The sequence below is a fragment of the Columba livia genome, chromosome 5 (genome assembly GCF_036013475.1).
Source record: "Columba livia isolate bColLiv1 breed racing homer chromosome 5, bColLiv1.pat.W.v2, whole genome shotgun sequence".
NCBI lineage: Eukaryota > Metazoa > Chordata > Aves > Columbiformes > Columbidae > Columba > Columba livia.
The window spans coordinates 58,978,087-59,005,093 of NC_088606.1; the positions used below are offsets into that span (position 1 = coordinate 58,978,087).

Genomic DNA, 27,007 nt, shown 5'->3' on the forward strand with positions numbered 1-27,007 from the left:
AGTGGGGGACGTGAGGGATTACAAGAGGCATTTACTTTCCACATCTTCTGGAGATTTTCAAGACACTGCCATTCTTAAATCTACCAATAGAGAGAAAGTAGCATCTCTTACAGTCCGATTGACCTTTGAGTAGAATCAAGCTTATGGGACTTACCAAATGCTGTGTGTGTTTTTATATTATTACAAGTGAAACTTTCTGATATCTTTTAATTGTACTTGAGGAGGAAAAAATTGCATGAAGTTTCTGCTCTATTTCAGTCTGAAGATAGGTAATGCAGTGAGTAGTGTGCTTCGATATAGTGTGGGACAAGATTTATACAGAAACAAATAATTGTCTTTTAGGGAAAAGTACAGTACTTTTTAACAGTATAGTAGAAACATAGTATTGACTCAACAGCTTAAGTATACTACTTCTATACAATATGCATGGACTTATTAGTGTTCTATTTTGAAGCACAAGAATTTCCATGCTGTACTTAATATTAATAATTTTAAACTGAAATAGTCTTAAGTCTGTCACTAGGAAACTATTACTGGCCTGTAAACTTGCGTTAGTCCTCTTCAATGGGAATTTTTTAACTGGTATTCTTAAAAATGCTCTTGCAGAAGTTTAACTCAAACCAGATGTGCATTTACTTATGCTAACATGTCGTAACTGTAAAATGTTCATTTTTGCATCTGCATTCATCACGATAATTCATTCATCATCCCATAATTAGTATCATTAATATCCAGGATATTTGTAAGGAGAGTAGATGAATTTAGCTCAGGTAGAATTCTCATGGAAAGTACTTGTGGCAATTGTAGGAGTTAGTGCTAATGGACAGTCCTTTTGGTACTGCCAGTCACTGAGTAGCTGGAGTTTGGAAATTCAATGTATGTAACTTTACCTGGTCCCGTTGCTGAGGCGATGGAGCCCAGGGGTGCCTGTGCAGGACAAGCTACTGTCCAGGTGTGTGCAATTATTTTCATGAAGGGGAAAGGAGGAAACCTGGCATTTTAAAATCTCATGCTTTAATATGCCACATGAATGCATAACTGTGATGTTTCCTCCCTCCTCACTTATTCTTTCTATACTTTTGCCTGCTCCTTTCTTTGTGTAATGTAGGTGCCGCTATGGGGAGTGTATTAGATTGCATGAAGATTCTCATTTGAGAGGAAGCATTTACATTCATTTGCAGGCAGAAGATCAGCCCTTTGAGGTTTTCACTGAGAAAAATGCCTCCTCTCTTGCACTGACATGGTATACTCTCGGTAGTAAAACAGGATATAACATCTAACGTGATACTGATACTTCAGGCAGGTCACAGAGGTCTGGTCATGATTTCGTTCTTGGATAAGCTGCCCTGTAATCTATAAAAGTCTTTTTCCATTTGTTTCCAGCCTGAACAAGAAATATGCAAAAGCTCCTTGTCAGTTCTCCTCAGCGTTACTTGGATTAATTTGAATAAGATGCTTTGAAAAGTCAAGTTGCCCTTTACCTTTTTAGGAGAAGATCTGGCACCATTAGAAGACAGTTGAGCTGTAAATGGCCATGTGGATGTCAAGTAATCGTTGATGTTTGTTAGATTTCAGGATTGATTATTCAAGCCTTCCTTATGTGATGTCAGTTGTCACAATCTGTGTTAAATTGCAAGAAATTAATTTCTAAAGCAGGCCCTGATGAGCCAGGAGACTGGGGTACCAGGAGCTGGAAACAGGAAGCCTTTCAAGGTTTGTTCCAGGCTGACTGCAAGAAGGTTTCTCCTGTGACTTTGTTTGCAACCCGAGAGCTGGGGAGGGAAGGCAGGGACAGCACAGTGATATGGTCCCTTTTCTTACTTTGTAAAGGTAGGAGCATAAACAGAGTGGAAATTACCTTTGCAAGGGTTTTGTGCTGGTTTTGACCCCAGAAGTTTAAAAAAAAAGAAAAAAGATGACAAATTGCCAAGAATAAGCTCTACACTAGCAGGAAGCCTCCTTAATAAATCAAATAGCTCTGAGACATAGATAAATTTGTTTATGGAAGGTAACCATGGCTGATAGCAAATATACAATCATTTTTCACAGTGTCTCTAGGCAATTAGGAAGATATTTTGTCAATGGTGATAGCAGGAGGGGAGACAGCAGAAGCCTCCTTAAAATTTTAACATACTGTGTTGCAGACCATCAGGAGGAACTAATAGTGTTTTCTGTGTGGGTTTTATTACTTGGCAGGATCCACTATAACTAAAAAAACCCAGTCTTTTGAGATTTGATGTTGCATTTATTTATATATGATACAGCTTGTTAGCCAAAAAAACAACCCCACCTTATCAAGCTGTGTATGGTCTTTATTTGTAAAAGGTTTCTAACTGCTTGCTAAACATGACCAGACAACTGTGGAGCTGTGAAGACAAGTCAGTCACTTGTCAGAGCTCAGAGCTCCCATGTTGATCACAACAATCATGTGCAGAGCAGAGCCGACCCAGACTCCACCAGAGATCCTCTGCAGTCAGGAGAACATCTGCACTCCATTGTCTTCCTTTATATAATTACATCTGTTGATGTTTACTTAATATTTAGCATGCAGCGAGGAGTCTTCTCGTGAAATTATGAATTAAATATGTTCTTTTAGGAGGAAGAAAGCCAAGTGGCTAATGCAAAAACCTAACTTTGTTAATATCTCTAGTTATCAAAACACTTGCCTAAAGCAAAGCAAAAGCACCTCAGAGGAGCTCTTCTTTCAATGGGAATTTATTTGAAGGTTTTATTCAATTTTAAAAAAAATTGCACTTTTACTATTGTGTTGGACAAAAATAATGGACAAAAGTCAGTACCAGATAATTTTTGCTTAAGTTGTTAAATCTGAAAACAAATCACAGAACAAACCAAAATAAATAAATGACCCTATTTTACGAAACTAAATTGTAATGGGAACCAGACTCTTATCCAACGAGTCTCCAGATACAGTCCGTGCTTGCTTTGAAACTGTAATCACTGTCTGGCTATGTGTGCGGGACGCACAGGAGCATGTCTGGCCTGTGAGATAATGGGTTTGGGTTTGCAGTGTGGCTCCGCTCCAGCCCACCTCACCCCCCTGCTCGAGCCCAGGGTCTGAACTGGGGCCCTGGGGTCTGTGAGGTCTGGGGGGACTGTGGGGTGGGTGGGTTTTGGGGGTGCATGGAACAACAATGTTGTCCGGCTATAAGGCTGTTTCCAATAGTTTTTTAGTAATCGGGGAAAATGTAAGCATTAAATATGGTTGGGTTTTAATTAATTTGCTTTCTGGAAATCCTTTGCTTGTTAGTCTGTGAAAACTTACAGCTGTCAACTAAAATTTGGGTGAGAATTCTCTGTCATGGTTTCTGAAGCGGTTTTTCTGACAATGCCCAGACTTAGGCTTAAGCTTCTAGAATGTGCTTGCCCTGAAGGTGAGGGTGTTGACCACTGGGTGAAATGGAATAGGAGAGGCCAAGTTCCCTGACTCCCCTTGACGTGCCTTGTGTTACAGCAGCGGTGAACTGGCTGTTATATTCAGAATATGCCCTCGCTTGAAAGAGAGAGTAACTGATACCGCAAGTTTACTGGCTTATCATAGATTTGTCTAACAAGCCTGGCAAATGTACACCAGTTTCCTCTCTAAAACAAAAAGAAGTCTACACCAAGCCTACCTATTTCCTTTCCCCTCCCTTTTATGTAGCTGCAGTCCTGTTTACTGCAAGCACTTCTGAAAGACTAAATGTGAGTGAGCTAGAAATGTACAAGCAGATGCTCAAAAGTGTTTGGCTTTTTGCTGTTTCTTCTGTTACACCTTTTTATCAGATGCTTTTATGTCTGCGTGAAGCACAGTTTGTCCTCGTGTAAGTTGACTGAACACCATATGCGACCAAAATTTGAATGTTTATTGATTTAAATAGATGACTTAGTACACTCTCAGTAGCATAAGTCCAGTTGAATATCAAGTCATACGAATAGAGTAAGTTAGTCAAGTCACTATGAAACCCTGTGTAAGGCTCCTTCTTTTCTCTCCTAGTGTTTAATTATTGGAGGTGGCCCATGTGGCTTGCGGACTGCCATAGAACTTGCCTTCCTGGGAGCCAAAGTTGTTGTTGTGGAGAAGCGGGACACTTTTTCAAGGAACAATGTCTTGCATCTCTGGCCATTTACAATCCACGACCTTCGGGGACTGGGAGCAAAGAAATTTTATGGAAAATTCTGTGCAGGATCTATTGATCACATCAGTAAGTATGTGAGGGCACGGGTACTGTTCAGGTAAGGGGTGTGTTGAGGTCAGAAGATTAATGGAGACTTTCTTCATTTGGCAGAAAGCTCCCCTGCCTGGAACATGCAAGAAGGCAAAATGGCAATTGTACAAATGATAGAGCAGCTTTTTTATTAGTCTGGATTTTTTGAAAAATAGGTTTTTATTAAGAAGCATCAAGACTACTGATATTCACTCTAGTACACTGAAGGTAGACACAAGTCTTAATCTAATGAGAAACCATGCAAAAGTGGGATATTTTACAGGGAAATATGCTGTAAAATTTTCTGTCCTAAAGTGGTCAACATATTGGTTAGCAGAGTCTTTAAATACAATATCATTAAGAAGGAAAGCTCCAAAAATGTATTCTAATAAACTCACTGGAGTTAGTTTTATTACCTATGAGATTGTGCTGTGGGAGGAAATTGAGATGGAAGAGAGCAACATCCTGTGGTGGTTCCTAAGCTTGCATTCATTACAGTGTGGGAAATAATAATGCTGCTTGCTTGTGCTGACAATAACTATCAGTTGGGTGGCATGCTGGTAGCAGCTGTGATTACCTACATATTAAATATACGTTTGTTACTTGCTCTCTACAGGTATTCGACAACTTCAACTTATCCTCTTCAAAGTTGCACTTATACTAGGAGTTGAAATCCATGTGAATCTAGAATTTGTGAAAGTCCTGGAACCTCCTGAAGATCAAGAAAACCAAAGTATTGTTTATCATCATGTAGTTCTGTTCACAGTAACTTCTTTTAATGTCAGGCATTATGTGAAATCATTCAAGGTAGTCGAATTCTGTTTAAATAAATTGGAGTTTTTTGCCCGTCTTACTCAGCTAGATTTGCTACATGTAGTCATAGGCATGATAAGTATCATTGTGACAGAGCACCAATAATTCTTAAAATATGACCCAGTCTGAGAAGTTGAGGTTTTGCACTATGCCTTCTGGCATGTGTTTGAGGCTTTGTAGGGAGCCTGGTGTGGCCTTTTGGTATCCTCTTGCAAAAACAATTTTTGATTGATAATATAAATATTGAGGATGGATTAAGCTCCCTGGGCCTCATTTTGCTTTCACATTTGATATAACTCCTGCTGGCACACAGAGGCTTATCAGCCATCTTATGGAAGATTTTTAAACAAAATAAAGGAAGGTGTATTTTTTTCTTTTAATTAAAATACTGTGCTATCTCTCTTTAAATGGTTATATAGTGACAGTAGAATAAATGCATTGTTTTAAGTAAAGTCTATGCATAACTTTTAAAAATGGACAATACAAACATTTTCACCTGATCAGCTTTTTGTTAATGCAAAGATTAAAATTAGCTTTGTGAAAGTGCTTCCATTTAATTTCTATTTAGAAGACAACTAGAAAGTGTTGAGGATGGAATACTATGTTTCTTCTTCTAATGCCCAGCCCTTCCTTGCTGTAGCCACATACATGTACTGTCTTGCTAAAGTCACTGTAGGGTTGCTTCTGTGAGAACAAAGTGCTTAAGCCTATTCTTCTTATATGGGACTGAGAGAATTTTAGTGCGTTAAGAGATCCAAATGAAGGCTTCCATTTTTTTTTTTACTGTTACTTTATGAGCGTGACACTTTGTTAATGCAACCTGGACGTAGCGTTGACTGCAGCAGAACTCCCTCCATCAGACCAAGGCAGAATTCAGCTACATTTGAATGAAAAACGGACCATTTATCTCAATGCCCTTTCTTCAGACTCTGAAATCACTTCTGCATTGTATTACTGAAGAATAAATAAATATTTTTCTTTGTGTTTTTAGAGATTGGTTGGAGAGCTGAATTTCTCCCCATGGATCACCCTTTGTCAGAGTATGAATTTGATGTTATTATTGGTGCAGATGGCCGCAGGAACACATTAGAAGGTAGGCAAATTTGTGCTTTTAGGCTTACTAATGGTCTTTAGGATATCTTGGAAGGCCTGAAAGTTGGAGAACAAAAAGCAGCTGGTTACCTTTCAATCCACTGAAGTCTGTGTGGAAACTATTTTTTTTTTATGTGGCATCTTCTGCTTTTGTTGTTAAGTTGTAGCTCAAAATAAAGACATTTGATGTCATTACTGATTTTAGCACTGTGTATCTGCATTGCCCACAAAATGCATCGTTATGCCATTGGGCTTGCTTCAAGATAAGTAATTATATGATGATTTAACTTTAAGGAGGCCGACAAGATACATATTCAGGAATTGCATAGTCTTTGCTGTTGTGCTGTAAATTTGCACTACGTGTTTGATCTAATGACCAAAACCTGACTATCAGGTATTTAATGAAGGCATCACAGGTATTGCTTATTTTTTTTTCATAGTGGTGACTTAACTTCAGAAGCAGTTACTTTGGAAACCATACCAAAGATAAGAAATAACTCTAAGGCGGAGGGGGGGAACCATTTCATGAATTTGCGCCACTGCTTGGAATTCAGACCCCCTGAGCTGGCTTTCTCAGTGAGACACTAGCTAAGCTGCTTCTGTCTCACATGAACAAACCTGTTACTTCATTATACATTCCCCTTGTAGCTTTAATGATATCCATGTTAGTTTCAGTTCAGTAAGTCCACTATTTCCTGTTTTCATTAGCTTCAGAGTTTGCCTGCTTATTCTTATATCTGCCAACCACAATGTGCTTAGAGTTAATTCCTCATAATGCTCTATTACAAATTTCCTAGCACCGTTATCCAGCTATCCCCCATAAAAGACTGTTTAAGTAGTCAGTTATCAGCAGAACGAAATTATTCTTACCTCAGCTGCAGACCCTATTGAGATGTTGATGGTTATCGTGGTACCAGGTTCTATGGGAATATTTGGTGCGCTGTAGACTGTTTACATACAGAAGCTGCTGTTGTCATATTAAATTTGTCCTGATGAAACAATGAGAGCACATCATGAAGCACAGAGACAAAAATTCATAGCTGGTTTATTTCTTCTTAGAAAATACATGTATTATCTGAGAATTCATCTGCAATTGGCTAGAAATGCTCTAAAGACCCTTTATCCTACTTCACACTTCACCCACAGATAAGGGAGTACACAGAGGGAAAATCTTATATGTGTGACAGTAAGATAGTGGCTTAGTGGGTTTTTTTGTGACAAGAGCAGGCTAGGATGGAGTGAGAGCAAGTAACTGTGCAGTCAGTCTCACCTTGGAAATCTAACAGTTAAGCCACTGAATATTTTTCAACCCTTATATTAATAATGTCTTTGAAAAACCTCATTAGCTGGTATCATGTGTACCTAAGCACTGTTATAGAGGTTTCTATTTTTCAGATCTTTCTTTGCTGCTTTTGACTGCTCATCTCATGTTTTTTCATAAGCTGTTTACCACCTATATAAGAAAAATCTTCTTTGCTGTTTAGCATCTTAAAAATGTTTCCCTCCACTAAATTTGATCTGGTCTGTTTCTGGTGTGTTTTTCTTTAGTCATCATTTGTCCTTAAATTCTTCACATGTTCGACTTCTTCCTATAGTTCCCCTCCAGACTTGGTTGTTTTTGTTTTTTTTTCCACTGAGACTTTACCTCAAATGCAGTTCAGCTTCAGTTTTGCAGCTGGGAGTGGGGAGAAAAGACTCTTTACAACTAAGGGAATTTTGTGGGAATGATGGAATCTGCTGCTGGCGTGTTGTTTGATGGAGTGTAGGACTTAGACACAGGGAGGAGACCAAGCTGTCTTGAGCTGACCCTTCCTGAAAGTCCAGTGTGAAGCTTCCAGTGTTTTCAATTCTTTTCTTTGCTTCCCAGGTTTCAGGAGGAAGGAGTTTCGTGGAAAGTTGGCTATAGCTATCACTGCCAATTTTATAAACAGAAATACAACTGCAGAAGCCAAGGTAGAAGAAATTAGTGGCGTTGCTTTCATCTTCAATCAGAAGTTCTTCCAGGACCTTAAAGAGGAAACGGGTGGGTGCATCCTTATTTTTTCCACAACCAAATATAAGTTGCATCACAGGAACTCTTTATCTGGCAGGCCACCCTTTTATTCCTATTAACATCAATTTAAATATATTGTATAAAAAACCCACAAGTGATAAAATGCTGTTGATGTCAGAATCTGGAGGTGTCCATTTATGGTACAGTGGGATTTTTTTTTAGCTTGGGCGTTGGCACATTGTAGCTTGTTTTAAATTTTTCTCAACTGTAAAAATGACTGCTATGTTGAACAAATTTAGAAGAGCGTTTTCAGTGCCCAGACATTTCCCTTAAGACATGATTTGTTTTGTTTGTATCAGTTCACATACTGAACAGCTTAAACTCTGTGAAAAAGGCTCTGCCTTTCCCTTTCTGGGAGGAGTTTATTCTTGCTTTTTGATGTGTAGATCTGACAAACTGAAAAGAATTAGACAGGAATCTGCTATAAATACTTAGAGTATAAACTGTGAAATACATCTGTATGAAAAGGGGTTTCAGAATAGTTGCATTCACTGTCAGTACAAGCAATTCCGTTTTTGATTTACAGCTGAATTTTTTTTTGTTAAATTATTATTATTATAGAAACCAAAACTTGTGGCTAGACCCAATGCCAGAGCCCTAGTAACCTAAAAAGCACTTAGTTCCCTTGGCTCCCCTTTTATACCTTGCAAGATTAAAGCCATAGTCAACTAGTTACTCCTTAAAAGGACACTAAATAACTTTAAGTAATGCTGAGACAAACTTGTGGGGTAAGGCCTGTTTCCTCTCCTGTTTTGTTTTGTTTTAGAGCATCTCTTCCACTAATGCCTCATCCCAGCTGGGGAAGCGAATGTAGCCCAAGAAGGAAATACATCTGTGGGGATCAGTCACATGTTGTTAGTAGATGACACAGTGCACTGTACTTCTTAACAAACGTATTATCTCTTTTCAGGAATTGACCTGGAGAATATTGTTTACTACAAAGATAGCACTCACTATTTTGTCATGACAGCAAAAAAGCAGAGCCTTCTGGACAAAGGAGTCATTATTAGTGTATGTAAAAATGCTGGAACCCTATTCTATTTACTTGGCATAGAATAAGTGTGAACATCTGCATAAATGTTGTTGCATGTTATAGAGGGTGTTTATAGACTTACTAGATCACTTCATGAAAGCTCAGATCATAGAGATCTTGCTCTGATTTGTTTGTTTGTTTGTTTTATCCTCCATTCAGCACAAAGTTTCTTTAGAGAACTGGAAACAATACTTCCTAAATTTGCCCCTTCTGAAACTGGCTGAAAAGGGCTCTTGACTCATCTTGGAAATACCTGGTGTCGTCATCACACCAGAAAATAAAAACCTCGTTTATTTAAAGGAGAACTTAGCAAAGCTATGTCCAGTTTTATGAGGCAAATAACAAGTGTTAAAACCTACCCTAGGCTAAATTGCACAATTCTCTAAAGTGAAATATGATGGAAGGAGGCTATAAACATGATGGCCTGAACTTTCAGAGATACTTGGGACTTTGAGGCCTTTTCTTTCTTTCTTTTTTTTTTTTTTTTTTTTTTTTTTTTCTCCTTCTGTAAGATGTGAGGGTTTGTTTTCCTTTATTTCTAGAAAGTGTTTTGGCACCATTTAAATTTGTCTTTCTGGAAACCCAAGAGAGGTCAATTTTTCTTGCAAAGTAAGATGGTGCCAAAACAGTCTGAGTGTAATTTCCCAAAGGAAGCACTTGTGGGGAGCTGTCAGAAATCTTGGCTTTCCGGTGGGACCACTAAGCCCAGCACCATGATTTCTGCCCTTTTTGGAGGACACGGGCTACCTGGGTAGAGCAGCTGGGCAGCAGCAGCCCCCAGCAGTGCCAGGGAGGAAAGTGGGGTGGCCCTGGTGCTGGGGGGCTGGTGTTTGTGGGTGAGGTCAGTTCCAGGAGATCTGTGGGGAGTTTGGAGAAGAGGAGCAGGAGCTGTGGCCCATCAGAGCTGTTCCCCGGACCTACATAGGTCAGATACACAACAGTCTGTCTAAAACAACTGGGCTAATAAAGGTTCTGCGGCATCATCCCTGCGATTAGGGGTCTCATCCACGATTAAGCTGTAAATAGAAACTGCCTTATTAATAATCACTGGCTTTAAGTAGGATGACCTGTAAAGGCAGGGTCCTTCACGACACCGGCCAAAAAAAAGCCCAGCACAAATCAGAACAGCAGAAAAGCTGCTGTGGTCCCAGTTTGAATGTGTTTTCGTTGAGATGCAAAGTCAAACCTTCCGGCTGACACCCCCGTGTTATGTCATCAGTACATTGTTTATTTTTTTTCCTGCTCTCGTGTGGTTTCAGATGTGGGGGGCACACATGCAAAAAAGCATTGCAGTGGTGATGATAACATCTTTTGAAGGGAAGGAAGTAATGTTATGAAAAAAATAACATATAACTGAGGAACTGGGAGGCACTATAATGTTCTATTGCAAATAAAGCTGCTTATTCAGCGTTAGCATAGAGAGTCCCTCTTTGAGGGAGTATAGTGCTCGTGTATAAAATTTTTGGAGATGACAGATCTCAGTCCTTTATGCTGTGAGATGTGTGGTTGCCACTTGGATGCTATGAGACTGTCAACGGGATAGCTGGAGTATCTAATCCTATGTGCTTCTTTCTTTGCAGGACTATATTGATACTGAGTTGCTCCTCTGTGGGGAGAATGTGAACCAGAGCAATTTGCTGTCCTACGCCAGAGAAGCTGCTGACTTTGCAACCAATTACCAGCTGCCTTCCTTGGATTTTGCAATTAATCACTATGGACAACCAGATGTAGCCATGTTTGATTTTACATCCATGTATGCGTCTGAAAATGCTGCACTAGTGCGAGAGAGACACAGACATCAGCTTCTGGTGGCCCTTGTTGGAGACAGCTTGCTTGAGGTATATCTTGGCATGTCTTCCAAGTAGTATTTTTTAATTTTATCTTTATTTTCTTCTTCAATCCATCCATTCAGTCTACATTCCAATACAAACTGCTTTTTCTTACATGCCCCGAAACAATGATACCTTCTTAAGAATAGATTGGTGGGTTTTTTTCCTTTTCCTTTTTTCTTTTTTTTTTTATGCCATAGTTTATGTCATAACTAATGCTTGGCTGGCAATCTCTGGCTCAGATCCTGTTTTGCTTTATGCAAGTTGTTTTTCTGTCTGAAAGCTGAGAGCTGTGTGTCCTCAGCTTGGGTGCATGGCATCATTTTCCCAACTTCCATCACAGAGAAAAATGATCCAATTTTTTATTGAGGTCTCTTTGCCTTAATATGTTCTCTTCCTGAAGTGAAAAGTGTATGTTGCAACTAGTTTTTTTTTAACTCACACTGACAGCCTGAAGTGTTTGGAAAGATGAGTCCAAAGCAAAATTAGGAAACAAGAAGAAAGGCATCTTTTTTTCCTTAACTAATTCTTGAGTGTTGAGTCTCTTTTTTTTTTTTTTCAGCCTTTACCTTTTGAGGTTAAGAAATTAGTTTTTAAATATAGAAGTTAAAAAAGGAAAAGGGAAAACACTCTTTTTCATTCCCTGAGTCTTGGAGGAGAGAAAATCTAAAAATACAAGAGTTGGCTATGTGGTGTTTTAACTGTTTCCGGGCCACTTTTCTAAGACAGTATGAAACACTAGACTCCAAATTTCACATTGCAGGTTACTTTTGTAATAACAACTTCAGTAGTACAAGAAACTCAAATGTAAATGCTTCTTAACAGCCCTTCTGGCCGATGGGTACTGGCTGTGCAAGAGGCTTCTTAGCTGCTTTTGATACTGCGTGGATGGTTCGGAGCTGGGCTCAAGGAAAACCCCCCTTGGAAATCCTTGCTGAACGGTGAGTGCTCCTTTTGTCTTCATCATTCCCAGTGTTTTAAAGAGTTACAGCATTGGTAGAAGGTAGTGGAATTCACAACGCCAACAGGAGAAATATTCTTCTTCACTGCAGTGGCATTGGGCTGGAATTATCCATTCCTTCAGGTTTCGGAACAATTTACAGTAACAGTAGGCTGTTGTTCTGTAAGCTTCTGCACATTAATACAGAGGTCCAGCAGTATGCATGCCAGGGGTTTAAATTACTAATTTAAGTCAGTAATAACTAGAATTAAGTGATATCCTTAAGGAAATTGAAGATACCTTGTGTCAAAAGACTATCCCTCCAACCATCTCAGCACCTGTTGTTTTAATTAAAAACCAAATAATTTCCTGAAACAAGTCTAAATAAATACTTTGACAGCTTTCATAGTTGATATCTGTGATTTTAACTCTGCATTTTAGCTTAGTAGCCCTGATGCCTTCTTTATTTAGAATGATAAATGTGTGGTAAAGGAGAATTGCTGTAATCCTGCATCATAAGCATGTCTACGTAATGTCTTTTTGACCAGAGCAAAAATCTGTTAAGTACACCAGCAATCCTGGTGTCACCCTTGCGGGCTGGAGTTGCTGCCTTTGTTCCTGGTGGCAACTGCTCTGCTCCACTACAGCTGCCCAGGCTGTTTTGGGGCAGATACGTAATAGAAATAGTCATTGGTGTGGTAATGCAAGTAGAAGCGTTACCGAGTAAAGTGCTTTGAGAAGTTTTAAGATAGAAGCCTGTGGGATGACTCAAACACGGCACAGTCCCAAGTGGAAAATTGAACGGCATATTAAGAAAGGCTGCGGTGGTTATAGGAATTGCAGAATGATGGGATTTAGTGCTGTTATGTGGTAAAGAAGTTACTCCTTGGGTGGAGGTTAAAGCAAAACCAGATGACTGAATGATGTAACCTCTTTTTTCTTCTTTTCCTTGCTCGCTTCCTGCCTCAGGAAAATATCGGCATAAGTTCTAAGAGTCTGTCATTTTGTTGTGCTTTTTCTGTCTGGCATCCTTCTCCTGCTGAGCAGGAATAAGAAATGGGATGGATGCGTTTAGTGCAAAACACTTGTCCTGGCAGAATCACAATAAGGTGCAGGTAGCTGGGGGAAAAAGTCAACCAACCACAACAAAACCAACCAGCCAAACAAAAAAAAACAACAACAAAAATCCAAACAAAACATCAAACCTCTTTATAAAATAAATACTTATTTTAATATCTCTTGCATCTTTTTTTTTCCTCTATAAGAGAGAGCATTTATCGTCTCTTGCCTCAGACTACCCCTGAAAATATCAACAAGAACTTTGACCAGTATACCATTGACCCAGGAACAAGATACCCGAACTTGAACTCAAGCTGTGTTCGACCTCACCAGGTCAGTACTTAAAAGGCTTGCTTGTGAAATCACAGCTGATTTTTTTGTCCAGGAGAAATAGGGCTACAAGTAGTACATAAACAAAATGTTCAGGAGACTCATTAATTTAGATCCCTCTGATAAAGTTAGCCTAGAAAGATAAGCTTTTTTCCTTTCCAAGCAATTCTACTATGATGCCAATCACTTTTACTTACAGGTGAGACAATTATATGTTACCAATGAGCTACAACAATGTTCTCTTGAAAGAGTAAGCTCCATTAGAAGATCAGTGAATCTCTCAAGACATGGTATGTGACATCTCATGTTTGCTGTGACTTAATATATGGAACCTTCTGAGCATACAAGAGCTGATTGAAATGTTTGCTCTCCATTGTAACCGCAGAGTCAGATACTCGACCTAACAAGCTTTTGACCTGGTGTCAGAAGCAGACCGAAGGGTACCGTAACGTAAATGTCACAGACCTGACTACCTCCTGGAAAAGCGGCCTTGCCTTGTGTGCGATTATCCATCGCTTCAGACCTGACCTCATGTAAGTGACCTCTGTACGTTTTGCTGAGTATAGGATGTATTAAGAATGTACCACAGTATAGTGGAAGAGCAACCAGGACAACACTGGTAGTCTACAGTGTCCTTCTGTTGCTGGTTTTTGCAAGAAGGTGCACACTAGTGCCAGATTTGGGGGATAGAGAGGGTGGGGCTGTTTTTCTTTGTTTTTTTTCTTTGTTTTGTTTTGTGTTTTCCGTATGCCCTTGTATGCTATTTAAAATGAAATATATATGCTTTCAAAGACCTAGGAAGGCTTTGAACTTTATGACTTATGATCATGTTTGTGGGAGTCACGTGTCTATTTAAAACAAAAATTGCAGTGCTTGTAGAATACGAGAGTTGCATTCCCAGGTCCCTAGGGTATGTTTAAAACCACAGCCATAATGGCACTGTCACGAGTTACAGAAATACCTGGACGAGCCTTAAATGAGCCATCCTCAGTGTGTCGTGGTGGTTGCTGTGACAGCCACACAAGGAAATGTTGGGCGGTGGAGGTGCCTCAGGAGATGGTGGTTTTGCACAATCCTTTGTGCAGAAGAGCGCAGTGCCCTTGCACGTGGGCTGTGCAACAAGGGCTGGCCCTCGAAAATTACTTTAGGCATTGAATGTAAGCCAGCGTTCCCTTCTTGACAGTGTTTCTGGGTTCCTAACCCTACAAGACCTGACTTATGTATGGATATTTTTGTAAGATTCCTCAGTTGCATACAAGAAGGTCAGTGTGCAACAGGTGTCAGCAAATGGCGATTGTTTGTGCTGGGGTGACTCTTCTGTCCTCTCACCAGTCTCCCAAATGCAGCAGCTGCAATCTCTTGCCTTCCTACACAGCCGTGGGAATCACAATAAATTATTGTCAGCCTCCTTTTATTGTGGATATATGAAAGAAATTATTGAGCTCTTTTATGGGGTGTAGTAAGTTGGAAAAAATAGGAGTGATACCCAGGGTGCCTGTTTGTACAGCTTTGCCAGAGGAAGAACTAACATTGTAAGAAAAAGCTATTTTTTTTTTTCTTGGGTTAGTTTAAAGAAAAGAGAATTATGGATGGTTTTGTGGACATAAGAGGGGGAGAGAGGGTGTAGAAAGCAAAGTAATCTTTGCTGTCTGTGGAAAGCATTTCTCAAGGACTGCTCTCTCTAGAAAGCTGATAGATTTGTCTTCCTGAGCTAACAGACCTCCTGCTGTTTAATTAACATTGTGTTCGGATCTTGTTGGCTTTTTGTATTAAATGGGACTGCTGAGGGACTTGGCCAGATGGAAAGCGGGAAGGCTGGAGAGGTGGCTGCCTGCGGGCAGGGCTGGGCCGGACAGGCCACCTGCAGCCCCCTGGCTCCAGAATTAGGGGGTGTGGGGGTGGGGGCAAGAGAGAGAAATTCTTTGGGGGGTTCAGAAACTCACATTCCTTGTGAGGAGAAAAAAACTACCCTGTTTAGAGCTTTGTAATTTATGTACATGTTTATTTTAATCATGAATTTTGGAAGCTGTTCAAGGGATCAGAGTCTTAGAATAGGTCCCATAGAAAATGGATTAGAGAATGGATAATGCAGTTCCAGATGTGTGATGTGCTTATTTAGTGCGCTGCTAAATCCAGTTATGACATGGACAGGACGTCCTCATTCAAGCTGTGTGTTTAACACCTTAGAAAGGTAGTGCCTGTGCATGTGTGCGTGCACACTTTTAACATGTTTGTTTCATAGAATGATAGCATAAATTTACTCCTTCTGGCTTTGATGATTGATAGAACTAATAGAAACTAAGAAGTCAGTTGCTAGCAGGTGAGATCTGTAGTAGCACAGCTGTATTTGGAGAGGAAGAAGGTTTCTTAGCACTTCTGAGGAGGACTTACATTTCTTCATAAATAAGGGGAATCCTTTTTCATGGGACTACGTCAAAATCCAGTCCAGTGAAATAGCTTTTAAATGACATTTCTGGCAAGGCCAGGATTTGTAATAGCAGGATTTATATGGGACTTTTACCCTTGGTGTTGTCTAGACTGTAGCTTTGAGGCGGTGAAGTGCCCATGCCCTCATTCATGGTGCTGTTCTGCACCTCTCTGGGCAGGGGAGCGCTGCGTGTTTCACGGGGGGGAGCACTGAGCAAACTGCCGCTGATTCCAATGTGTTGTCCCTGCAGCGATTTTGATTCTCTGAACGAAGAGGACGTTGTCAAAAACAACCAACTGGCGTTTGATGTTGCTGAGCAGGAGTTTGGGATCCCCCCTGTGACCACAGGGAAGGAGGTGGACTCGGCCGGGGAGCCGGACAAGCTCAGCATGGTCATGTACCTCTCCAAGTTTTACGAGCTGTTCAGGGGCACACCTCTGCAGGCAGTAGGTAAGCCCAGCCCAGGCTTCTCCTAATTCTTGCGAGTTTTTGGGGAGCGGAAGCACTTAATGCTGGCTGCCTATGAGCACTGCTCGGGCCAGGAGGCTTTTCCCAGCGGAGCCATTCTGGCACACAAGCGCGCCTGCTTCTGTCTGCAATAGTTACCTCGTGCTTAAAAAAGGAAAGGGGGAAAAACTTGATTGAAGACCAAGCTTTTGTGGGTCCTCGGTGGTTTCAGAGAATGGGAGCAGCTGGATAACTGCTGCTTGACATCATGAAGTTCATGTATCAGGTCGTTAGAGTGATTATCCGGTAAGGATGACTGCACATGGCGTGTCCATTCCTGGGTGTTTCTCTTCCATTTTTAGAAAGTCATCCTACACTGTATCTCTTCTATTTGCCTGGGTTTCTTACATATAACTGTTACCAGCACTCAACTGGCAATTTCTGGCTTGGTCAAAGTATTTAAACAACAAATCTGAACAAATATCCTAAGCATTCATTTTTTTTTTTTTTTTTTTTTTTTTTTAACAGATGCTGGGGACAAGCAAAATGGAGAAAATAATGATCTTTGCTCAGCAAAATCATCAAACTTCATCTTTAATAATTACATTAATTTAACTTTACCAAGAAAACGAGTACCAAAGGTAAGTTGTGAAGGAAGACTTGCCCTGTAAATCTTTCTCTTTTCAAAAAATGAAAATAAACTCTCAATCTCAGAAATAAGGTTTATATATATCCTACTATTAAAACACCAGTAAAAAGGAGATTTTTTTTAGTATACTAAAAAAAATAAGATTTCATAGTAAACATAGCTAACACACACATACATAATCATTATGGTGTTTGCAATGATAAAACTGAAGCATTGTCAGTATCAAATTGCTGAAGCATTAGTTATAGTCCCAGTTAGGTGTTCTCTGTAAATGCAAAATTTCAAATTACAGTGAGAATTTGGGTGTAGTTGGGAAGAATTCATATGCACTGTCCATGTTAATCTTCTTCAGTGTAGGTGAAAGTGAGAAGAGAAGATGTTTTATTTGACGTGTTTACAAGTTGCAGTTTTCAACTTGAAATATTTGAGATCCTGTCCCATTACCTGTATTGTCTTTTATGTTTTATTTTTGGATTTTTTTCTAAAGGTGTTTTTAGGAGGTTTTGTGCAATGCTAGATGCTAAGTTTTTATTTTTGTCTCGGGACTTGGGGGTTCGGTTTTATTGAGATAGGAACATCTGGAATTTTTCTGGACTATTTCTGCCTTTAGGAAAAATAGTACCGTAGGTCTGTATTCCCGGAGCTCTGTATACAGCTATAATATTACATATCAGTTCAAATAACCGCTGGTGTGCTAAAATGCTTGTTGATTGGGTGGGAGTGCTATTTTTTAACTAAAACAGTGATTTGAACTCTTTTTGATGCTGTCAAGATTCTGGAGGGAAGCTTTCAAACCCATATAGATGTATAAAGCCTGCAATGGTGACAAACAGTGGGCAGGTTGACTAACATGACCCAAAAAATAATGATCTCTTAGTCATACGCATTTACTTTTCTCTCTTTGTCACTTATAAATGAAAACTTATTGACATGCCCCATTAAAGTCCCAGTATAAAACGCATCCCTGCCTACACATGCTGCAGTTAAAGACTCCAGGGTCTGGAAGGGGTAATTGAGTTAATACCATTTGATATAGGATTGTGCGCAGTGAGAGCATTGTCTATGTGTTTCTGCATGGATTATAACTTCAAAAGTTTAATATAATTTAATTTAAAAGTTACTCTGATTAAATTATCCAGTAATAGACTGTTTTACCTTCTACCTATTCATTAACTTGGTCCTCTTCTGAGAGGAGACCTTGAGGAGGGGTTTTGCTTTCACAGCCAAGCCTACCTGCATTTGAACTTCAATTTAAATGGGGAGTGTCTGCACCACCTGGCTCAGAGGCAGCAGAGTCTCAGCTACAACTGTTGTAGATTAACCAGCACAAGTTAGACAGCAGCATGTCCTCCTCCACCAATAGGAATTTAACTTGGATATCTTCTGAAATATAGCTTAATGTGAAACTGTTCCAGGTTTTGAGGTTCCTGGGATATCCAGAAACTGTGTATCAACTATGATGATTATCAAGTTCTTTTTTTTTTGTTCTTTTTTTTTTTTTTAAACAGACCACTTTAATGCTTAACTGTATTGCTTCATTTACACCTATGCAGAGACTAACTTTTGCCTGCAAAAGTACAGATTTCCTACTTCTTTAGGAATTCAGTGTCCTTTACAGAAGTTCAAATGTACATGTATGTACTATATTTCTCAGTATTTTAATATATTGCTTCTCAGTTTGGGTAGAAATGTGACTTTTTTTTTTTTTAACCTGAAAAATTACTTCAGAATTTGCAAATATGTCCTAGATTTACTTAAATCCTGAGTATTTTCCATCCACGAACACATTTTCAGAACCTATGGACAGTCAGTTGCCCAGTAGCCTCATATATCCTTGTTAGGAATAACTTTTCCCTGCTATACACATGTACACAAAGCCCAGTGGAACATTTCCCAGCTAACCAACCAGTGAGAAACCAAACAGGCAAAATCAACATTGCTTTTTTCGTGTGGGTGCCTTCTTTAGAAGAAAAACCTTTTTCTTGACCACAATGTTGTTGTTTTTCCATGAGTTATTTGCAGAAGTAAAGAGGCTTTTAGTAGTGGGGAGAGCTTTCCATTACCAAGCCGTTACAGCCTCTGACTAACCTCCCATCAAGAAATAAGCCTCTGTCATAACAGGAGGTAGAGTTCTTGGCACTACATGAAAGCACGAGGTGATTTGCTTGCTGGGCCCCTTTGGTTTCACCCTATAGGGGCTCATTTGAAAGGAGAGGTGGAAGCGATATTTTCCAAATCAGCCTGGGGAAGTGGGTCTGTTGAGACTTTATTTTGCACGAGGCTCTGCAGCTTTGTCATGGGTGGGACATGAAACTTCACGAGAAACACAGTACTTGGGTTAGGACAGAGACTTGGGAGTGCTGTAACCATTTGAAACTACTAATAGCTGGGAAGTGAAGCTCCTTGGAAAGCAGCTGCCCGAGTTAAGAGTTTGGCTGTGGCTTCAGTTTTGTGGTTCTTTCCCCCATAAAGAGCTGAGCATTGTAGCCAAGTGTGACTATAGGAAAGCACGGAAGCAAAAACTGCTTGGGGTGACGGAGTGTCGCTTACTGAGCTTCCCATACCACCTGGTTTGTCCTGGAGTTTGGCTGGCAGAGGGATCCTGGTCCATGACAGCAGGATACAGGGCCTGGCGGTGGCTGTTCTGGCAGCCAGTGTTTTCCATTTTCCTCCCAGTATCAGCCAGGCTGGAGAGGAACTGGGATTTCCTGTGCTCCAGACTAATAAATGCATGGAGGTGTTTACACAATAAAGGGCACAATCCTTTTTTTCTTGGAGTTTTGCTAGGCAGTTAAATTGCTTTGTCTTTCTCTTCTTTGTGAATATGTAAATGAAAATCCTTTATATAAGATTTTTGAAAGACAACATCTTCTTTGTTCCCTTCACTTAAGTACATTCTGCGTTTATGTGGTACAGTTTATTATGCAGAATACATTGTGCTGTTATGTTGTTCACTCTTCTTTGGTAGACTAATGATTATAGGTAGTGTAAAGCTAGGTTACTGCGAGCTGGTGCTTGAAAGACGATGTACCAAAGCATGCAAAGCAATCAAAATATTGTCATCTGATTCTTTTGGTATTTGCCCAGAAGTTGTTTGGGATTCTGTTCACTGCCTAATGATTTATTACAAACAGTGTATATGTAAAAAGGAAGCTTGTATTCTTTGATCTTTCTCTCTTTATTCCTTTTTTCTTTTTTTTAATTTTTTTTTGTTTTTTTTTTAAGTTGGCTGAGCAATTAATAAGTTACGGCATGGGTAAATGCAAATAAGTAGTGTGTAGTTTATGGTTCATAAAATACAATCTAACATGAAATTCATCAGACAAAAAAAAAAAAACAACAAACCTCTTCATTATACCAGTTCTTCAAGACTGAATCTATTATAATAAGAACTGATACAAATTTTAAAGCATTGACTATTTTGCAAGTTTGTGCAGACTGACTATGAAGTATTATTTATTATTTGTGTGATCTCTAGTTCAGTAAAATACTCAAACATGTGCGTAGCTTGAGGACGAAACGGCCAAGTTGGTTGCTGGAGTACTGTAATGTAAAGCCATAGTCAGGGAGGTGAACCTTACAACGGGGGCAGACCTTTGAGGCACACAATAATTACTCCAAAAAAGGAGATATGTCTGCACCTTGAATGCATGATCTGCATGCAGGCATCCAGGTCAAGAGATGTGGAGGCTATATTGAAAGAGTGAGGGGTTTAGATTCTGCTGTTTATATGGAAACCAGTGTAGTCTCAATTAACATTCATGGAATAAGTGATGCCTTTTTCTTCAAGGATGTGCTAGTGCTTTGTGAATTATAAACTCTTTAGTACTGAAGGAGGAAAAGGTAAACATCAGTGTTGTAGGGGCTGTGTTCACCCAAGCGTACGAGTGTGTATTTTTGCCCATCAGAGTCGTGGGAGGAACTGCTTGGGTAAATCTGGTAACTGCTGCAGTAATCCATAGAACTTGTTTTGACTTTACCATTTCAGGTTGAAGGGAAAACGGAAGAAAACGAGACCAACAAAAGACGTCGAAAAGGTCTTTTTGGTGTCTTTGAGGAGGTTGGTGTTCAGTGGTGTCCACACGCATCCAGCTCCTTGATGAGCACCAGAGGAAGCAGCTGGATTCGGGGGACCAGGGCTTGGCCACTTGTGCTTGGCAGGAACAAAAAGCCTCTGCCCGTAGAACCTGGCATTTATTGTGGTGTGCACTGAAGAAGAGCTACATTTATTTCAGTCATTTGATATGGAGGACAGCTTTACCTAAATTGCATTGGTTTTCTTTCTGACCCAAGAACGTTTAAACTATTGGGCATTTGGGGGCTCTTTTTTTTTTTTTTTTCTTCCCCAATTTGGTTATTTAAATAAATTTTTGTTTGAAGAATTTGCATTGCAGCTTGATTCCTAGACCCTCTCTGATTAGTTACATCTGTGACTCTGCTTTATCTTCACCAGCACTGACTCATGTTCCTTTTTTATTGTGCTCTGGGACCAAAGAAAATATTTTTTGGTCACTTTTGCACACTTAACGGTGTCATTTTTTAATTTCCTGTAGATTATATTTCCTTTCAGCCTTTGCTAATAAGGATTTTATCTATTTCTCTCTCTTCATGAGTGTCATAAGTGAACTCAAGAAAAACATAATTTGTTGTTTCCTTGCAGGCTTCAGGCTTTTCAAGCCAAGGGACAAATGCTGGGAAAGAACAGAATGATAGCAAGGAAGGAACGAACCAGAATAAAGTTAAATCAATGGCAACTCAACTGTTGGCAAAGTTTGAAGAGAATGCTCCAAATACAATTTTACGGAGGCAGGTAGGTCATGGATGAACGTAAAAGTAACCTCTGAAATTAAACTGTAGTCCCTCTTTGTGAATGTGGTGCAGATTTCCAAGGGAAAAAATGGATCTTTTATGTGTTTGCAGTGTTGTCTTTTGTATACTTTATGCAAATTAAAGGGATTCCTCTCAATATTTAGTGAACAAATGTGACTATTATAGATTGACCAATGCATATTAATGTAATGTATTAATATCTGTTACATTAATAAAGTGTTGTGGAATTACGATGTCTAGAAATCTCTTGCAAGCCAGACTAGAATTTTTGGATTGTTGGAAGACTAAGCTGGCTGCATGTGGTATTGCAGAAGGACTTTTTTTCCTGTATCCTATGAGTAAAGTACATCACACATGCACTGGAATCTTTCTTTGTGGAAAATTTAGAACGCATAAGAAGGGAACCTAATCTTTTGCAAGACGTGTCCAGCTGCCATTTCCATTCCTAAAGTAGGCAAAATGGAACATGTTTGTGCATGCCGCAGAGTTTTCATGGTGGTTTGTCAGTGTGATTAGTGGCATTTTAAAAATAATCCTGTGCTGTCACGCTAGGGATAAGATCAAAATCACACTTGAGCCAGCGAGAAGGTTTGAGTCAGCGGAGTTTGGATCTGTCACCTAAAAGATCTGAAGGAAGGATGAGCAAAGTGTTGAGGTTCCGTCAGGGGTGGTGGCTTTCTTACTTATTTGTGCTTGTATCCATTTGTTTATTTGCATATTGAAGTCCTCCAGAAGTGTAGGCTTTATAGATGTTGAGCAGCTCAGCCCGTGAACCGCTGTTGTTTGCACTCTACCTGGCTCCTTGTCAATGCCCTGAGCTTTCCACGTGTGACAGAGGTTTGTGTGGCTGTGTTGAAGGAAGCCTCAAAGTGTTGCCTTTTGATCATAACCTCTCCTGAAGAATACTGAATGTGCTGATTTTTAGGTATAACTTTGGTAGAAGCAGTTAATAAAATGGGTAGGTGACAAAAATCTGCAAAACGTGTTGTTGATCTCTGTAATGTGTCTTTAAAAGCAGCTTTTCTTTCTGCCTCAAAAGATCTTTGAATCCTATTTACTGTCTTCCTTTTTTTTCCACTCTGTCTTCATAATTTTTAAAATGCTTTACAAGGAGCTAACAGATAGACCAGCCCTGCTGTCTTCTGACCCTCCTGTTAATCCTCGCTTTGCTAAACCTAAGGATCCAAGTCTTCTTCCACCTCAACCAAAAAGGCAGGTAGGAGCTCATATGGGTAACACCTGACAAGCACACCATTCCTCTTACTGCTGAGAACTTAGTGTTATTGTGTAACTACAGAATGTATAAAATATCTTGATGTTATCTGCAGAGCTATCAGATATATTTACCTGAAAAGTGTGAAAGCCACATTAAAATTTAAGGCTATTTTATACCTGGTTGAGCAGATGAGAAAATTATTTGAAATAATTAGTAACTGTGTAGAAAAAAATCCCTAAAAATATAAGTGTTGGTTTCTGTGTTATCATATCCAGATTCCAAATTGTATAAATATCATTATATAGCTATATTTAACATGATAGAAAACTACGGCAGCACCTGAAAATTTATCTGTGCATGTACTCAATGTTTTGACCTGATTCCACCCTGAGAAAACCAGAAAAAATGTCTTAAGATAAAAGCTGGGGCATTGAAAAGCTGATATTGATGCCCAAGTTTTTTATTCCTTTAAGCAGAACTTATAAGAACTTATAAGAATTTCTGCTGGAAGCTCTTTTCCAGCATCATATACATGGGGCAAAAATTTTTAATACGTTTTCTAATTTTTCTCTTAGTACTTCCAATGAAAGCATTCTCATATTGAATAATAATGATATTCACTTTACATTAGAGTTTTAAATGGCAGTAAATATCCTGTAGTAGCATTTTGAGAGTAGTCTGCAGTGAAATGAGATCTGCATTGCACGTGGAAATCTGCAGATCAGCTTGATGAAATATGCAGATTCGTAAATGGGTTGAGAATTGCTGTTTTAAAGGCAGGTGTGCTATCCCGAAACATCAGGAGCATACTACAAGTTGATTTGCATTAGGTTTCAAAATTTTCATTCTGATAAATTTGGAAAGTTTGCTTATTTATTTAAATTGGACAGATAAGGTGAAGTAGAAAACTGTCACAAAAAGACCCCCTGGAAGATCATTTTTAAGACTAAATTTGATGAAGCTGAACTGTTTCAAATGTTTCGCTTGCTTCAAAAGTTATTTTACATGAAGGTTTAAATTCAGAGACCTAAAGAATAGGTCTCTGAAGAGAATGCTTTAAATCTGAAATACGTTATATCTTGGCTCAAGTCAGACTAGATCTATATTTATGCCAAGAACTGCTGTTGATATTCTTACAATTTGATTGTAAGTTTAGTTTCAGGCAGATGTAATGCTAACAAAACCCAAAAAACCCTCCAACACCTTTGATAAAAACCCTAAAAGGAGAAGTAGTGTCATGTTCTTGTGCACTGATGCTGTCTGGGGTTGTTCATAGAAACTGAGACAAACCTAGAGAAGGATGTCAAGACCTGTGTAAACTATGTAGGACTAATTTACTTCAGTGCATGGACACAAGCATCAGAGGTGCAGCAGATAGTGTACAAGGAGTGATGTGGGAACATTTTATTTCTAGTGATGTGCATGCCTGTGCTGCGCTTTCGGAAGCATCTTTAAAAGCTGCATATGCTGCATGGTAATGCAGAGAGCAGATTTGTTTTCACTTGCAGTGTTTCCCAGTTTCAGGTGGTAGCTAGGAGTGAACACGAGGTCAGGGAACCCAAACAGTCTTTAAATGGTTCTGATCGTATGGCCAGGAGAACAAAGACTATACAAAAAACAGATACCCAACCCAGTCTGTCAGAAACCTCTGAAAATCTCGCATCTGCCTGTTCTGCTGCATTTGTACTTTCTGGAGTGCTTGAGCGTCTTCAGCACCTGGAGGAAAAAATGAAACAGGTGACAAGCAATTTCTTTTCCTTTCTGTCTCTTAACTGTGTATGTTAATCTGTATTTTCCCTGGCTATGCTGCCTTTTTTTCTGTTGACTTTAGGTTATATTAAGACAATAAAAAGTCTTTCTGCGAACGTGCTGTTTTCTGATGATATATGTGGCATTAACTGGAATCTTTCTCTCTTATTCTTTCTTTTCTTGGCTTTCCTTCTCTTGCCCTTAATGCAGAAGAGAGCTCAGAATATAGCAAATAGGGAATTTCATAAAAAGAACATTAAAGAGAAAGCAGCACATCTTGCCTCGATGTTTGGATACATGGAGTTTCCAAAGGTGAATATTAGCTTTCGCACCTGAAGAAGTGCAAAGATGATATATAAGAATTCATGAGGGGAAAAAATTTGCAGTGTTGGTTTTTATTTAACGTTCTTTTCATCCTGAGTGGATCTGAAAAATAATTTGGATCCTGAGACTGGTAAAAAGCTTTGTTTAAATATTATTGCATAATTTAATTTAGGTAAAACACAACCTCAGTCATAAAGCTAGTCAGAGTACTTTAGCACAAGAGATATTTCTTAAAATAAACCATGTCTTGTGCTTAAGTATACGCTGGTAGCTCACAGTTTCTAATGAATTGGTGAGCAGTAGCTCTTAGTGCAGTCTGGCGTTCCTTATGTTTTCTTATGCTTTCTTCTAGCACTATCTTACTTTACTGTCCACTGTAAATATTTTTGATAAGAAATCTGAGTACAATAATATCTTTTGACATGGTGATTTCCATGGCTCCTCACTGTGCAGAAACAGAGAACAGACCAGAACTGTGGCTATTATATTTCTTCTTTTTTTTTTTTTTTTTTTTTTTTTTTTTTAATGCATGACTGTGAATTTATTCTCTTAACCTGTGCTAATGTCACTGCCTCTTGGATAATTCTCCTGTTTCTGCTTTACACAGAATAAGCTACCTACTAAAGGCTTAGCCCATTCTCAGCCCCCAGCTCCCTCTTGCCCTCCACCTCATGATGCAGCTGCTGCCTCTTCTCCATCATCTGTCGGTTCAGCTTCCCCTGCTATTCCTTCTAGACAGGTACTCTATTAACAGATTTTTTCCTATAAAGCCCAAACTTGCACTAAAGCTGATGCTGCTTGAGAAATGGCTTGGATGGAAAGTGCTGCCAGCAGATGTTGTACGGGTTGTATTTCACGTTTGACTCAAACTTTACTTTGTTCACTGTTGTTGATTCTGCATGTTTGTAAGAGGAAAGTCATAGTTTAAAATAGTTCTGGTATAAATCTAAAGAGCAGAGCAAATCATTCACAAAAATTTTTTCTTCAATTATGAAAATTTTGCCTTGCTGCTTATTTGGAGCTTTGTGTAGTTGGATAATAGCACAGACATGCCTAGCAGAGAGAGAGAGAGCTTCACGTTGTGTAGCTGACTGGGTGTTATGGGATTGGTTACCTGATCCTGGATGACATTTGTGTTTCAGTCTGGACTGCAGGGAAGAACTTGCACAATAATGGTTATTTTAATTAGAGAACACCTCTTAGAATGGCGTGAACACTTGCTGAAATAGACAGATTTTATTGTTGTTTTGTTTATTGTTTCTATTTTAAACTTGCTTCTGCACATTGATTGTCAGAATACAGTTCTTTGTAACAGCAGACTCTACAGAGAGGAAACATGCATACTCTGAATGAAGCAGTTAGGTAACACTTGGAGATATTCAGCTCTTACAACTTAAGCTGATGTTCCAGTGGCTGTGCTTTTGTCTGTGGAAGGTTAGATGACATTAGCTTCTAACCCCTCTTGTTTTTAGAAGGATTTCAATTGAAGGAAACTGGTATTTTTCAGCATTTCAGGGCAGGTGAAAGCCCAGGTTCTCTTTCTTTCACACACAGATTATGTAGCAGCCGTCTGAGAATATCGCTGTATTGAACAGCGTTGGTGTGGAAATAAAGGTGGAAACTTCAGGTTTCGTATTGAAGGTGACTGCTGTGACCCAATACAGGTGCTGCTGGAGCCGGCAGCTCTGCTGTCTGACACACAAAACAAGTGCTACTCAGCAAAATTGGGTACCGTCAGCATTTGTTACGAGGAGGAGCAAAGCATTCTGCCTGCTTTTGTTGTATTTAAATAACAGTAGTTTTATGAAATACTCATGAGTATTGCCCAACCTCAGGTAAGCCCTGGCTGAAGGTGATTTCCCATCTGGTAGGTGTTCAGCAGGACCATTTCATGGAATTGGTCTAGATCTTCTTAGGTTATGTTGCACCATATTGTTGATGCAGGTTGGAATTGGGCTCACGGCCTCAGCTGAGCAGGTAGATACTGAGCTGACTTGCAGTTTGCAAAGG

At 39.4% G+C, this 27,007-nt stretch overlaps 1 protein-coding gene across 16 annotated transcripts in view; it reads left to right on the top strand.

Annotated features, from left to right (window-relative positions):
* MICAL2 (microtubule associated monooxygenase, calponin and LIM domain containing 2) overlaps positions 1 to 27,007 on the top strand; it is a 133,211-nt gene that overhangs the window by 39,860 nt on the left and 66,344 nt on the right. For 9 of the 16 annotated variants that reach the window (XR_010473112.1, XR_010473113.1, XM_065065319.1 and 6 more), the window contains exons 3-20: positions 3,995 to 4,202; positions 4,822 to 4,938; positions 6,010 to 6,111; positions 7,978 to 8,133; positions 9,074 to 9,174; positions 10,777 to 11,034; positions 11,851 to 11,966; positions 13,231 to 13,357; positions 13,554 to 13,644; positions 13,740 to 13,887; positions 16,033 to 16,232; positions 16,758 to 16,870; positions 20,867 to 20,938; positions 21,539 to 21,688; positions 22,820 to 22,924; positions 24,443 to 24,661; positions 24,884 to 24,985; positions 25,605 to 25,736. Coding sequence is in view for 14 of the 16 variants with exons in the window: in XM_065065319.1 (XP_064921391.1) it covers positions 3,995 to 4,202; positions 4,822 to 4,938; positions 6,010 to 6,111; positions 7,978 to 8,133; positions 9,074 to 9,174; positions 10,777 to 11,034; positions 11,851 to 11,966; positions 13,231 to 13,357; positions 13,554 to 13,644; positions 13,740 to 13,887; positions 16,033 to 16,232; positions 16,758 to 16,870; positions 20,867 to 20,938; positions 21,539 to 21,688; positions 22,820 to 22,924; positions 24,443 to 24,661; positions 24,884 to 24,985; positions 25,605 to 25,736 (2,517 nt within the window). In the remaining 2 variants the exon portion in view is untranslated. The remainder of the gene's footprint in view (positions 1 to 3,994; positions 4,203 to 4,821; positions 4,939 to 6,009; positions 6,112 to 7,977; positions 8,134 to 9,073; positions 9,175 to 10,776; positions 11,035 to 11,850; positions 11,967 to 13,230; positions 13,358 to 13,553; positions 13,645 to 13,739; positions 13,888 to 16,032; positions 16,233 to 16,757; positions 16,871 to 20,866; positions 20,939 to 21,538; positions 21,689 to 22,819; positions 22,925 to 24,442; positions 24,662 to 24,883; positions 24,986 to 25,604; positions 25,737 to 27,007) is intronic. The other 7 variants (XM_065065329.1, XM_065065330.1, XM_065065320.1 and 4 more) reach the window with 2 other exon arrangements.